This window comes from Rhineura floridana, chromosome 1, assembly GCF_030035675.1.
Source record: "Rhineura floridana isolate rRhiFlo1 chromosome 1, rRhiFlo1.hap2, whole genome shotgun sequence".
Classification (NCBI taxonomy): Eukaryota; Metazoa; Chordata; class Lepidosauria; order Squamata; family Rhineuridae; genus Rhineura; species Rhineura floridana.
In genome coordinates, this window is record NC_084480.1 from 260,082,148 (window position 1) to 260,097,457 (window position 15,310).

The 15,310-nt window shown below is 44.9% G+C and overlaps 1 protein-coding gene across 4 annotated transcripts in view; it reads right to left on the reverse strand.

The window, feature by feature from the left end:
- Nucleotides 1-1,073: 1,073 nt before the first annotated feature.
- The window catches only part of LOC133371466 (monoacylglycerol/Diacylglycerol O-acyltransferase-like), a 41,510-nt gene continuing 27,273 nt past the window's right edge, over nucleotides 1,074-15,310 (reverse strand). For 3 of the 4 annotated variants that reach the window (XM_061598943.1, XM_061598951.1, XM_061598958.1), the window contains 2 exons: nucleotides 5,543-5,591; nucleotides 1,074-5,096 (listed from right to left, as the gene is read on the reverse strand). In XM_061598943.1, the coding sequence (XP_061454927.1) occupies nucleotides 4,828-5,096; nucleotides 5,543-5,591 (318 nt within the window). In that variant the 3' untranslated portion in view covers nucleotides 1,074-4,827. Of the gene's footprint in view, nucleotides 5,592-15,310 lie in introns of all 4 variants that reach the window. The other variant, XM_061598969.1, reaches the window with a different exon arrangement.

The window sequence follows — 15,310 nt, forward strand, 5'->3', positions numbered from 1 at the left end:
CATTTTGGAAAAATAGCATTTGATGTGTGTTGCACCTGGTGGTCTTTGAGAGCAAAACTATGGAGACAACTATTATAAGCTAGTGTGGAGAAACCATAAAGGATTTGATCACGTAGCCATAGATGCAAAAGTGGTGAGTGGTTTGCCTCTGACTCATATTATCCCTCTATACTATCTGCCTGCATGAAAAGGCAGTGTTTATTTTTCTTCATTCCTACTTTTGTATATTTCCAGTTACTTGAAAAGCACATGGTTGGAGCAGATCCTCCACATGGTTGTGTGTTTTAAAATGTTGAAATACATGGTAAATTATGTCTGAGGTTTCCCCTATGATATATTCCAGGCAATCTTATGAACAAGACATGAAGAAGCTACCACCAAGAACTGTGCTCCTTCACTGCCTAGCTGGCTGGGCCTGGACCTTTTGATAGCAATGCTCTTAGAAGGGTCATTCAACCTCCATCTTGAACAGGTGCTCCTCTGCTGTAGATGAAGCAGGGAAGCATGCTGAAGGTTCTTTCAGCGCATTCCCGAGAGGAAGGCCTGCTGTGATCTCTTCTTGGCCACCAGACGTTCAAGATTTATGCAATAGTTGGGGGGGCTCTGTTTGCTCCCCCTGGTCCCCTGGCTCTGGGCAGTTGGGTCTTCATTGTATGATGAGTAATCAAGAGTCACATCATGGCATGCAGGGCTCAGGCTGGAGACTGCATAAGAGCAGAGGTCAGATGTTGTTTCAGCAGCAGTCATACTCAGACTACAGATGCAAGGAGGCGATTTCCATCCTGTCCTATGTTTATCATAAACAGCACTGTTTCCATTCTGCTACAGTTCAGCTTCTGCTACATCTTACATCTTTCTATCCACTATGGCCAAAACTAGCATAATTAGTTATGTAATTACACACTGCAATTTCAGTGCAATTCATGACGTGTTTCCAGCTGTTTGTAACCTTGGATCCTAAACACAATGCATATTGTTTAAGTTGAGTTCAATAAGTAACTTGGAGAAATGTTTGTTTTATTTATTTATTTATTATTAAAATTAATTTTTAATTTTAACTATTATAAACTGCCCTTCATCCTTACAGATCCCAGAGTGGTATATATTGGCTTTGTACTATGAAAAACATTCATTTTATTTTGTACTTAAAAACATTCTGCATAACTTAGGTTACATGGTGATGATCTCTAAAAGACTCATGCTACCAGCGTTTACAACTCTATTATAATCTGGTCATATTAGCTGAAGTGACCACAACACTGATCACTGTGCTTCACTTCAACATCACAGGTGTTATATAGTTGGTATAACTATTCTTGATTTCATTCTATATAATTACCATATTTCTGATTTCACAGGCCATTGTGATGTATCAGACACATTTATTATACAAAAAAACCCTGATAGCTGGAAGTGCAGTGGGAATCCAGAGCTATATTATTTATTTATTTACAATGCATGATTAAAATAACATAAAAAACCTCATCATTTAATAGGAACAGTTAAAACCAGAGTAAACTAACCAACACCAACTGTATAAACACTTAAAATGCTTGGCTAAACAGACAGGTCTTAATTTGGTGCCCAAAAGATAGCAATGTTGGCACCAGTTGTACTTTTAAGGGGAGGGCATTCCACAAACAGAACACCACCACAGAAACAGCTTTCTCCCATGTTAACATACAACACACTTCACTCTGTGATGGAATACAGAGAAAACCCTCCTCCTAAGATCTTAAAGACACAGACAGAATGATGTAATGAGAGGTGATCCTTCAGGTATTTCATCCCAAGCCATTTAGGGTATTAGAGAAAAGCACCAGGAATTTGAATTTGGCCTAAAAACAGCCAGCCAGCCAATGTAACACCTTCAGAATCAGTGTAACATGATTACAGTTGCTGAACCACAAAACCTTCTGGCAGTGGCATTCTGCACTAATGGAATCTTCCAAGACATTTTCAAGGACAGCTATACGTACAACACATTATGGTAATTCAAACGGGGAATTACCAGAGCTTGGGTCACCATGGCAAAGCTATTCCTGCACAGGAACAGTCATTGCTGGTGATCCAGCTGAAACTGGAAAAGGGCACTCCATGCCACTGAGGCCACTTGGGCCTCAAGTGACAATGCTGGATCCAGGAGTACTCCAGACCATGTACCTGCTCCTTCAAGAGGAGGGAAACCTCACCAGAATAGGCTGTATCTCTAATTCCCAGACATGGGAACTGCCCAGCTACAATGCCTCTGTTCTGTCAGGATTCAACTTCAGTTATTTTCCCTCATTCAGTCCGTTACTGAAAACCAAGCACAGGTCTATCACCTGCATATCCTCATCTGTCTCCAACTAGAGAGATAAATAGAGCCATTTCATCAGGATACTGATGATATCTCACTCCAAACTCTCTAATGACTGACCCTGTAAGGTTGGAATGGAACCATGGTATGACCATGCCTCCAATTCCCAACCACAGAGACAATCCAGCTGGACACCATGATTGATTCCTCAGTGAATCCCTCTCCCCAACCTTCTAGCCTGTGTTGAGACTGAAAGGCATATCTAGGCAGACAGAGTTGGGCCCTGTAGCAATCAGTGGAGCAGCATGGGTGGGCTGCATTGCTGACCACCAGTTATGCAGAGGGGGAGGGGCAGGGCGGCAAGGAGCTTGGCACACTTCAGGCACATCACTGGGAGCATCGCATTGGCTCAGTTGCTGTTCCCACACTGTGCTGAACTCCCTGCTGCCTTGCCCCTCCCACTTAACCAACACAGCAGCACACAACATTGGGGAACCAGGTCAGAAGGCAGCCCTACCCGTGCTGCAGCCCACTACTGCTGGATCAGATCAGTTCTTCCCTGCTCATCCCCCCAGGTCTCAGTGATATACGCCAAATCAGCCCCCTCATCCATAATTTAATTGTGGGCTGTAGATGTCTTACTAGGGATCAACCTGCTATTAAACAGCAGCACCCCTAAGCCAGAGGGTGAGTTGACAGGGCAACCTGAATCTTACCAGTTGTGGGAAGAACCAGAAAGTACACTGAAGCTATTGAAAAGGCTGTTCTGCTGTCGAGTGCATCAAAGTCTAACGGAAGGAGGATGGATATTCTGGACAGCAAGCAAGGAAGAAAGATAGGAACTTGGCAGTGGCAGGGAAAGGTTAAGAGGAGAGCTGGAGGTAAGACGTAATGCAATGATATAGGAATTAGGAAGGCCTATAAATGTGTATTGGCATTCCATGGCCAAGGGGCCAGTTTTGAATAGACCGTTTCTCACGGACACTACTATGAGAGCAATTTAATTTTGGTACCAGTAGCTTGGCATGGAATGGAAGGCTGAAATTTTGGCCACCGGAAGACACAGAGGAGCCCGCACCATCACAAAAAGCCAAGTGAAGCATGAACTCTGAAATAGCACCTACTTGAGACACAGTCATTACCTCTGTGGTACCCTATTGTTTCCTACCTTAATCCCTAGTTTTCTCTCCCCTTCTTGGATTGCTCATTAAACTGGAAAATTAAGTTCTCAATTTAGATGCGACCAATAGGTATGGTTATAGTTCCTGTCAATTTTTACCTTCCTATTGGGGCAGGCTCTACAGTCAGTATCATCTCTGAACCCAGTCATACAGACATTCTGACTTCGATAAAGACAGGAAAACTGGATTTTTGGTTTTTACTTTACTTTCATTTTCATCATTAACTCACCCATCCCCATCTCAGGCATAAAAAACAGCAGCTTTTTGCCTTAGCAACTAGGAACATTTTGAATACCAAGACCACCTCATTCCCCTGCACAGAAACCCTCCTGTGGACCTTCCCTCTTCCTCCTCCTCCTTGGGGTGATCCGCTCTTTCTTTCCTTGGGTGTACTCTTTCCTTCTTTCTTGGGTGTCTTACCCCAAAACCTCACATTCTGCTTCCCTTGCTTCTCAGAACTACCCCACTATGGCTCTTTTGCAAAAATAGAACTTTTATTTCACTCACAGACCATCCTCTGGCTTGCCTCAAAGTCTCTTGCCTGCTTTCTTTTGATTCTTGCCCTAAAGTTCCCCAAAGCCCCACAAAATCACTATCCAAAATTGCTTCTTTTCTAATCAACATCCATTTTCCTTCTGATATCAGTTTCACCCCTTCAGCCAAATCCCCGTCTTCGAGTTTCAGCTAACACGCCCTTCTCTTTTCCTTACAAAAGGGTGCTTCCAGATTACCTGTTTATTGAGTATTCATCCTGATTTGTTTGCAGAGAGATTAGATGATGTTGGCTAATCAATGAGCATTCATTCTTATTTGTTTGCAGGGAGGTTAAATTCTTTTAAATTTAGTCTATTATTAGTGTATTGCTTATGAAAGTCTGTGTCAACTGATTATAACCTTTTTAAACAATAAATTGTTTGAATAATCAACTGATGATATTCTTTGACTCCATAAACCCTTAAGAATGCCAGTTTCAGGTCATGCCCAGCTCTCAACATCTAACAGGGTTCTAAACATGGATGTCAGGGTATATGTGAGAACTCTGAGCTTACATGTAAACTGGACATTTCATAACACCACCCACTGTTCCTCACCAGGTGGGAGCATTCAGAAAATGGTTACACATGATGATCTTAGGGTTCTGGTGGATAGATATGGAATGAGGTCAGCCGTCAGATACCAAGGTTCCAAAGCAAGAAGAGCTCTAAGGGGCATGAAGGGGAGTGTCCTGTTGTGCTCAGGTCCTGGTTTCAAACTTCTCATAGGCATCTGGTTGACCACTGTGAAAACAGGATGCTGGACTAGATGGGTCATTGGCCTGATCCAGCAGACTCTTCTTAGGTTCATATGTTAAAGATATACAAAACAGCACTTTGATTTAGGCCCAGAAACAGACTGGGATCCGGTGAAGATTATTATACAAAATATCAACTGGAACTGGGTACCAGCTAAAGTTTCTGGACTGTTTTCAAAGGTAGTCCCACATACAATGCATTGCAGTAATCCAAATGGGAAGTTACCAGGGCATGGATCACTGAAGTCAGACTCTTTATGTAGGTAGAACTGTACCTGGTATGCCAAGCTGGAATGAGCAGAAGAGCAGTGCTGCCCACCTGTAACTTGAATGGAAGGATACAATGGAATCAGAAGCTGGCAAGAGCTCCAGGAGAATCACCGGAGTTGAATTCTTCCTGTCTCTTCCCAGCAAAGATCATCCCTCAGAGTGATCAAGGCAGTTTCAGTGACAAAACTGGGCCAAAATTCCAAATCAAATGGATCAATAAAATGTATTTCATCCAAGAATGCCTGGAATTGGCAAGCAAAAACTCAAAACACCTTTTAAGCAAAAGATGCCACCTCTATACCAGCCATGTTTCTTCATCAAAAGAGAAGCTAATATAAACAAAAATTACTGCAATGTATAGTTAGTAAACTGTTTTCAGAGAATGCATATTTTATATGCGTATTTTATAAAGTGTTTAGGGGGAAATTTCAAAAGTATTATCCCATTAATCATCCCTTGGATGCTTATCAAACCGCTCCAATAGTGCTCGTAGTATGCTACCTGGTATTTTTTGGTGTTTATCTCTGAGATCTTCTATTGCAGTCTTTGTCTGAGGAAAAAAAACAGAGAAGAATATGTTTGCTTTCTCTTTGTATTACCCCAACAGAATATATAAATACCTGCGTAAGTTGAAAATTGAAGTGGAAAACTATGTCAACCCTTCTACACCATGGGTTTGCTGTTTGAAATATTTGTAAAAAAAAAATTAAGCAAACCTCAACCACTTAATATTCCATGTACACTTCAGAGATAAGTTGTCCTGCAATGTTCCATCTCCTGTCCTCCACTTTATTATTATTTTTAATTACATTTAACTTACAAGCAGAACAATCCTATAAACCAGATCTGTTGGCTAGAGGAGGTGAGGATTGCATACAGTAGAAGTGCCCCTTCTCTAGTGCTGCAGAGCTCTGCCAGTGGAGAACCCACGTTCGCTACACAGGCCCCTGCTATGCCCACAGAAAGCTTCATGGGCATAAATTACCACTACTGATGTTCCTACCAGTGGTAGCTGGCACTAGGATCCAAAACAAGGTGTTCCAAGAGAAGGGCTGCTTTCCATACCAGCCTCAGGCAGACACAACTAATTTTCCTCCCAAAGGAAACAAAAAAAGGAGGGGGGTTGAGGAAAAGGGTGGAAGTCCACCACCACTTGACTTCCCACTTCGGCAGGCCTAAGCCAGCAGGGGTTTGAAAGTAGCACATCACTCCCCATCCCTCTCCCCATATGACTGCACTCAAACCTTCTAATTAACTCCTATTGAAATGAATGGGGAAGTGAAACCAATCCACCTACTTTTCAAAACAGAATTAGGAAAAATAATTTTGCCTATATAATAAATTCTATTGACAAAGAGCACTAGAGTACGCTTTTTCTGGTTTTGTACTCCCCACAATATATTCCCTCTGTACACAAAATAGCCCAGTAGAAAATGATAAAGGCAGCCCATTGGAACCCAAGAGTAAACTTTACCCTAGGGGTTAATTTGCTAGATAGTGCTGGATGACATTCCTGGTTCCTGCTACTGGTCGTGACAGGCAGAGTCTAGAAACTTCTTAGTCTCCTCTCCGGGGGGGGGGGGAGTCATCCTACCCTCCAGACCGGCCCTGCCTGCGGTCTGTGAAGGTTGGGTCTTTTCTTCTCTCTGCTCAGAACTTCTTTACCTCTTTTTTTTGCTGTTTTTTCTGTTCTTTCTGCTTTCAGTCATTCTCCTCTCCTTCATGTTAGCTATTTCTCTCTTCTGTCTCCATCCTTTAGTGTTTTCTTTTCCCCTTCCGCCTTCACATCGTGGGTCCGGGGTTTGGGAGGATCGTTCAGTCCAGCTGGGCAGTTTGGTGCCGTGTGAGGCGTTCTTGAGAGCAACGGAGTGTGGCTAGCCACAGTGCTTTAGCAACAGCAGCAGCCACTTTTGAAGGGAGACTGACTTCTTGCTCTGTGGAGCCGCGTTTTCGCCACACTCGTGCTGAGCGGGATCCAGCTCCCCCCCCTTCCAAGTAGAAGAACCAGTGAGGTGTGCTGCCTGGGGGGGGTATCTACCCCAAAATCGGATCGTGCACAGCAGCAGGGGGTTCAGCGGCACCTGCTACAGCAGTTCGCCATTGCAGCAGTTTCCTGCACATTTTTCCTAGGCAGAGAACAGCTGCGGCCGCCACTTTATGGCTTTGCCTGCCTCTTCCTTGTTCTCCCACCAAGACTTCTGTCACACGGGAGACGTGATGGATTCTTGTGAGCTGCCAGCGCAAGGCTCAACAAGCTATCAGCCTGCACTCTCCCCAACCCCAAGCAGGGGCAGCAGGGGGTGAGTATTCCTGCTGAAGGTATGGAAATTCCACCCCCCCATTCTTACGTTCATGTCTGGGGTCAAGGAGTTTATCTTCTTTGAAATCAGTGGCCCCATTCACCATGCCCTTAAAAGTAAGCGGGGCAGGCTCTCAAGTAGGCGATCCAAGGAGGCGCAGATGTCACTCTAGCGACTCACGCAGGGAGAGGAGATATAGCAGTTTGCCATAGCGCTACAGCTATACCAGATCCCCCTCTCATTCTACCCTAGCCATCAGCCGGAGTGGCACACCCCCTGACATCCACCTGGATGACATACTCCCATTCCCTGTCATATTGTGCAAGGGGGGGGTTCAGGCAGCGCCCATGGAGGGAGACAAGGATCTCAATGGACACAGTGGACTGGTAGAGGGCGTTATGAGTCAATAGGACTGATCGGATGCTCAGACAAATGCATACCCCATACCCACTATGGTCCAGGGGTTGCAGGTACAAGGATAGTCGCCCAAGCAGGTATGGCCAACAGGGGGCACTGTCTGATTTGGATGATTCACCTGAACCTGACAGGGAAGAGGCGGAGTCATCAGGAAAGGATCTAGAGGTGACCCACGCGCAACCTAGGCTCTTTGCCCTAGAGGTTTTTCAATTCTTTCTTCTGAAGACGCGCAGAGTGCTGTACTTCTCAGAAACTGAGGGGGAAGATGATGCCCGTGCCCAGTCAAATTCAGTGGGAGCTAAAAAGGCTTTTCGTCAACTGGTGTGAAGCTGGTTATTGTCCTCAGGCTTGTGATGATGTGTGGGATGCAGAATGGGCATTCCCATGTAAATCAAAGCTGTCTAATAAATAGGCAAAGAAGCATTTCGTGTTTGCAGCAAGGATCCTAGTCTCTATCCTGGTTAGATGTTATATATATTTCCAGGATATTAAGGGCCCTCGCCCTTGGGGGAGATATCCTACATGAAGGAGACATACAAGCCAGGGCAACTCAGAGCTACAAGCTATATTTGGAAGAAATCCCACAGATCTTCTTTTGGCAGCCATTTTGTGGGATCTCACCCTTTGAGCTCCTCCAGCAATTTGTCCCAGCAGTTTGTACCCAGTTCTCGTGGAACCAGAAATCTGAGGCTGCTTCTGTTCTAAGTTTTCAGGGGACAAATTGGAATCCACACCTGATATTTTACCCCTGGCTCCTTGGCTCTGGCCAGGCAGTTTTTCCGGTAAATTAAGGAACAGCCTGTGGCACCTGAGCCCTTGTCTCAGTTCCTGGCCACAGGGCATAAAATAAAATAAAAATGTTCCCTTCTGCTCCTGCCAAACAGCCCACAGTGGTGGTTTATTTTCCTACACCCCTTTAGTACTGTCTGCAGGGCTGAGTGGGTTCTCTTCATGATGTTTTTGAATTGGTCTAGCTTTCCCTGGTTTCTGCCTTGATGGTTGATGTGAGTGTAGGCCGCTCAGGAGACTTATAGAGTTTTCCAGAAAGACAGTAAGAACTGACACTTAAGAGGTTAATACTGTATCCAGGACTGTCAAGGTCAGCGCACAGAAGATGTGCTGGCAAGGGCAGTGAACATGTACATAAACCTTGAAAGCGAAAGCAATTGTGTGGGGGTTGTATTGGAGAAGCGAAGGGAGAAGTTCATGTCTGTAAATCCTGTCTAGTAAAAGACTCTTAAACCTTAACGGCCTGTGTCTGCATATCTCTCATCCTGCTGGCTGGCATTAACACCTGGGTACAACCAGGTAGGCAGGGAACGCTGGAATTCACTGCTATGGCAACAACAAGGGTTATGGGCCCAGCCTACCCAGCCAAGTAGAGCCACAGGGGCAAAAGAATAGCCCGGAGCTGGGGCAAACAGACCAGGCAAGAAGCCAGCAAGCCAGATGCTTGGGAAGGAGCGGAGAGTGGCTGAGTGCTTGATCAAGACGGCGGAGAGAAAAGTGTGCTGCAGAGATGGCAGTTTCACTTTCAGCCGGTATTCCTATGGAGAGGCTAACTGAACGTAATTATTCAAGCTGGAGACTAAGAATGCAAGCTTTCTTAACAAAAGAAGATTTATGGCAGGTGATAGAAGACGACCCACCGGGAGCTCCTCAGCAAGCGTGGATATGCATGGACGAAAAGGCAAGAGCATTTATTATATTGGCGTTAAGCGACTCTCAGTTGTTACATGTAAAAGAACTGCCAACAGCGAAACGTATGTGGACAGCTTTGAATGCAGTTCATGTCCAACAGACAGCCAGTAGCAAAATATATTTGGCTCGAAAGCTGTATCAGATGAAACTGGCTGAGAACAGAACCATGTCTGAGCATCTGATGGAATTTAAGAGACTTTTTGCTGAGCTGCAGGAGCGAAATATCGAACACACAGAGTTGCAGAAAGTGTATGTTATCCTGTCTTCCTTGGACGCATCTTGGGATAATTTAGTGAGCTCGTTAGAAGCCATGCCAGACGCTGGTTTGACGGAGGATTACATTGCCGGTAAACTTCTCCAGAAGTGGGAGAGAAGAAGAAAAACCGGAGGAAAAACAGAGCAAAGAGAAAGCAGGAAAATAAACTGCCAGGAGACAGAAGCAAGATTGTTTGGACATAAAACGTGTTATTTGTGTGGTTCGAAAACACATCTGCAAAGGGACTGTGCACTGAAGCAGAAAGGCAGAGGCAGAAAGCCGAGCAGTGTGCAGATGGTGAGAGCTGACACTTGTAAACCGGATAGCTGTGAGAACAGAGACAATGTGGTGGCTTTCTCTGAAATGCTACCGGTTCCACGCGCAGGACCAGCCAGACAGGCCCAGCTTCGCAGTCTCAATGCGTGGATGAGACGATGGTGTCGGGTGGAAGGGTTTGGATTTGTTAGGCACTGGGGAACATTTTGGGACAAGCCGGGCCTGTACAAAAGGGACGGGCTCCACTTGAACCAGAATGGAACCAGACTGCTGGCACTTAAAATTAAAAAGGTAGCAGAGCAGCTTTTAAACTGACTGAGGGGGGAAACCCGACAGGAGCTGAGAAAGGTCCGGTTCAGAATAAACCTCCCCCTGGGATAAAAACCAAAGAAATGATGAAATTTTAAAAGGGGTAGGCCTAGAAGTAGGCATTGTGAGAGCAGGGGCACAGGATATAAATTCAGAAGAGCAAAATTACCACAGGCCTAACCACAAGTGCCAAAGACACTTGAAGAGAGACACTGCTTACAAGTGCCTGTACGCTAATGCTAGGAGCCTGCGAACCAAGATGGGAGAACTGGAGTGCTTGGTCTTAGAGGAGAGCACTGATATAGTGAGCATAACCGAGACCTGGTGGAATGGAGAAAACCAGTGGGATACGGTTATCCCTGGATATAAACTATATCGGAAGGACAGGGAAGGACGTATTGGTGGCGGAGTCGCTCTATACGTGAAAGAAGGCATTGAATTCAGCAAGCTCGAAACCCCAAAAGAGGCAGACTCCTCCACAGAATCGTTGTGGGTGGTGATACCATGCCCCAGGAGGGACTTAATACTGGGAACGATCTATCGTCCCCCTGATCAAAATGCTCAGGGAGACCTTGAGATGAGATATGAAATTGAGGAAGCATCCAAACTAGGAAATGTGGTAGTAATGGGTGACTTCAACTACCCGGACATAGACTGGCTGCATATGTGTTCCAGTCATGACAAAGAAGCAAAGTTTCTAGATATTCTAAATGACTATTCCCTAGACCAGTTGGTCATGGAACCGACCAGAGGGACGGCAACCCTGGACTTAATCCTCAGTGGGGACCGGGACCTGGTGCAAGATGTAAGTGTTGTTGAACCGATTGGGAGCAGTGACGACAGTGCCATTAAATTAAACATACATGTAACTGGCCAATTGCCAAGAAAATCCAACACGGTCACATTTGACTTCAAAAGAGGAAACTTCGCAAAAATGAGGGGATTGGTAAAAAGAAAGCTGAAAAACAAAGTCCAGAGGGTCACATCACTCGAAAATGCTTGGAAGTTGTTTAAAAACACTATATTAGAAGCTCAACTGGAGTGCATACCGCAGATCAGAAAAGGTACCGCCAGGGCCAAGAAGATGCCAGCATGGTTAACGAGCAAAGTCAAGGAAGCTCTTAGAGGCAAAAAGTCTTCCTTCAAAAAATGGAAGTCTTGTCCGAATGAAGAAAATAAAAAAGAACACAAACTCCGGCAAAAGAAATGCAAGAAGACAATAAGGGATGCTAAAAAAGAATTTGAGGAGCACATTGCTAAGAACATAAAAACCAACAACAAAAAATTCTATAAATACATTCAAAGCAGGAGACCATCTAGGGAGGCGATTGGACCCTTGGATGATAAGGGAGTCAAAGGTGTACTAAAGAACGATAAGGAGATTGCAGAGAAGCTAAATGAATTCTTTGCATCTGTCTTCACAGTGGAAGATATAGGGCAGATCCCTGAACCTGAACTAACATTTGCAGGAAGGGATTCTGAGGAACTGAGACAAATAGTGGTAACGAGAGAGGAAGTTCTAAGCTTAATGGACAATATAAAAACTGACAAATCACCGGGCCCGGATGGCATCCACCCGAGAGTTCTCAAAGAACTCAAATGTGAAATTGCTGATCTGCTAACTAAAATATGTAACTTGTCCTTCGGGTCCTCCTCCGTGCCTGAGGACTGGAAAGTGGCAAATGTAACGCCAATCTTCAAAAAGGGATCCAGAGGGGATCCCAGAAATTACAGGCCAGTTAGCTTAACTTCTGTCCCTGGAAAACTGGTAGAAAGTATTATTAAAGCTAGATTAACTAAGCACATAGAAGAGCAAGCCTTGCTGAAGCAGAACCAGCATGGCTTCTGCAAGGGAAAGTCCTGTCTCAGTAACCTATTAGAATTCTTTGAGAGTGTCAACAAGCATATAGATAGAGGTGATCCAGTGGACATAGTGTACTTAGACTTTCAAAAAGCGTTTGACAAGGTACCTCACCAAAGGCTTCTGAGGAAGCTTAGCAGTCATGGAATAAGAGGAGAGGTCCTCTTGTGGATAAGGAATTGGTTAAGAAGCAGAAAGCAGAGAGTAGGAATCAACGGACAGTTCTCCCAATGGAGGGCTGTAGAAAGTGGAGTCCCTCAAGGATCGGTATTGGGACCTGTACTTTTCAACTTGTTCATTAATGACCTAGAATTAGGAGTGAGCAGTGAAGTGGCCAAGTTTGCTGATGACACTAAATTGTTCAGGGTTGTTAAAACTAAAAGTGATTGCGAAGAGCTCCAAAAAGACCTCTCCAAACTGAGTGAATGGGCGGAAAAATGGCAAATGCAATTCAATATAAACAAGTGTAAAATTATGCATATTGGAGCAAAAAATCTTAATTTCACATATACGCTCATGGTGTCTGAACTGGCGGTGACCGACCAGGAGAGAGACCTCGGGGTTGTAGTGGACAGCACGATGAAAATGTCGACCCAGTGTGCGGCAGCTGTGAAAAAGGCAAATTCCATGCTAGCGATAATTAGGAAAGGTATTGAAAATAAAACAGCCGATATCATAATGCCGTTGTATAAATCTATGGTGCGGCCGCATTTGGAATACTGTGTACAGTTCTGGTCACCTCATCTCAAAAAGGATATTATAGAGTTGGAAAAGGTTCAGAAGAGGGCAACCAGAATGATCAAGGGGATGGAGCGACTCCCTTACGAGGAAAGGTTGCAGCATTTGGGGCTTTTTAGTTTAGAGAAAAGGCGGGTCAGAGGAGACATGATAGAAGTGTATAAAATTATGCATGGCATTGAGAAAGTGGACAGAGAAAAGTTCTTCTCCCTCTCTCATAATACTAGAACTCGTGGACATTCAAAGAAGCTGAATGTTGGAAGATTCAGGACAGACAAAAGGAAGTACTTCTTTACTCAGCGCATAGTTAAACTATGGAATTTGCTCCCACAAGATGCAGTAATGGCCACCAGCTTGGATGGCTTTAAAAGAAGATTAGGCAAATTCATGGAGGACAGGGCTATCAATGGCTACTAGCTGTGATGGCTGTGCTCTGCCACCCTAGTCAGAGGCAGCATGCTTCTGAAAACCAGTTGCTGGAAGACTCAGGAGGGGAGAGTGTTCTTGCACTCGGGTCCTGCTTGCGGGCTTCCCCCAGGCACCTGGTTGGCCACTGTGAGAACAGGATGCTGGACTAGATGGGCCACTGGCCTGATCCAGCAGGCTCTTCTTATGTTCTTATGTTCTAATGTTGTGTTTGTTGTCGATTCTGGAGCTACACACAGTTTGGTGAAGGACGTAAACTTGTTTAAAACGTCAAAATCTGTTGAAGAAGTGGTTGTGCTGGCGGATGGCACACAAAGACAAGTGTTGGGACGAGGTACAGTATAGTTGAATACATTGAATACAATAATGACTGATGTATTGTATGTGCCAAGTTTGGAATGTAACAATGTCTGTACAGAAACTGAATGCTATGGGGTATACTGTCACATTTAAACAAGGGAAATGTGAAATACAGAAAGGAGATAAGATCTGTATGAAGGGGCATATGAGAAACTCACTGTTCCAGGTAATCATGAGTGTCCTCAGGTGTAGTAAGAGAGGGAATAAAACTGTGGTGATGCACAAGGAGAGTAAATGCAAGAGCTCAACAGGTGCATCAGTAACATGTCCGGTGACAGAGCCATGTTCGGCATTCACCGCTGCCTTAAAAGCACCTGAGGAGGAACCCACTTCCATCGATGAGATCAGGCAGTTGCCTGTAACTGAGCAAGCCAAATGGCAGGCAGCCATGCAGGAGGAACTGCAAGCCATGGAAAACAATGGTACATGGACACTGGGCAGTCTTCCCATGGGGAAGAAAGCCATAGGATGCAAATGGGTATTCAAAAGAAAGAGGACCAGCTCGGGAGAGGTGCTGAGATACAGGGCGTGCTTGGTGGCTAAAGGATTTACTCAGCAATATGGGACAGACTACAATGCAGTTTTTGCCCCAGTCGTAAAACATGAGTCTGTGCGGATATTGCTGAAGATAGCAGCCACAAAGCACATGCAAGTCAATCACTATGACATAGGCACAGCGTTTTTGCATGGGGATCTAAAGGAGGAAATTTACATGGAGCAATCTCCGGGGTTTGTAACCAAGCCAGGCCTGGTATGTAAACTGCACAAGTCATTATATGGTCTGCGCCAGAGTGCTCGGTGTTGGAATGAAAAGCTGGACAAAGTGTTACAGGAAATGGGGTTCAAACGTTGCAAAGCAGACACGTGTGTATATGTAAAAACGAAGGGCACAAGCACCACGTACTGCGCAGTTTATGTTGATGATATCCTCTAAATGTTTCATGATGCAAAAGAGGAGAAAGAATTCCACGATTGCCTGCGAAGGCATGTGGATATAAAGTGCTTAGGACCGGTAAAGCACTATTTGGGAACAGATATTGTGTGTTCTGACAATGGTAGCTTCATGCTAAGACAAGAAGGGAAAATAAAGCAGCTGCTTGCTGAAAGCGAAATGTCAGACTGCAAATCTGTGAAAACACCAATGACTGTTGCATTTCAGCAGGACACACAGGAAACACCATGCGCAGATCCGGCCCTATATAGACATATACTGGGCAAACTACAATACCTGGTTAAGGTCTCATGCCCAGATATATGCAATGCTGTAAGCATTTTGAGTAGAAGGGTGGAGAAACCCTCTGAGGCAGACTGGTAAGGTGTGAAAAGGGTGCTGAGATACCTCCAGGGCTCGAGTATGAAAGGGTTGGTGCTTTCTGTGCAGGACCAGGGGGGCTTGGAGTGTTATGTAGATGCTGACCACGCTGGTGAACTCTCAAGCTGAAAATCAACCACTGGCATAGTTGTGCTGCTCCACGGATCAGTGATTGATTGGAGCAGTAGAAAGCAGGCAGTAGTAGCTACTTCAAGCTCAGAAGCCGAGTATGTTGGCTTATCGAGTGTGTGCAATGAGCTACAGTGGTTTGAGCTGCTCATGCACGAAGTGGGCATTGAGGTTAGAAAGCCCA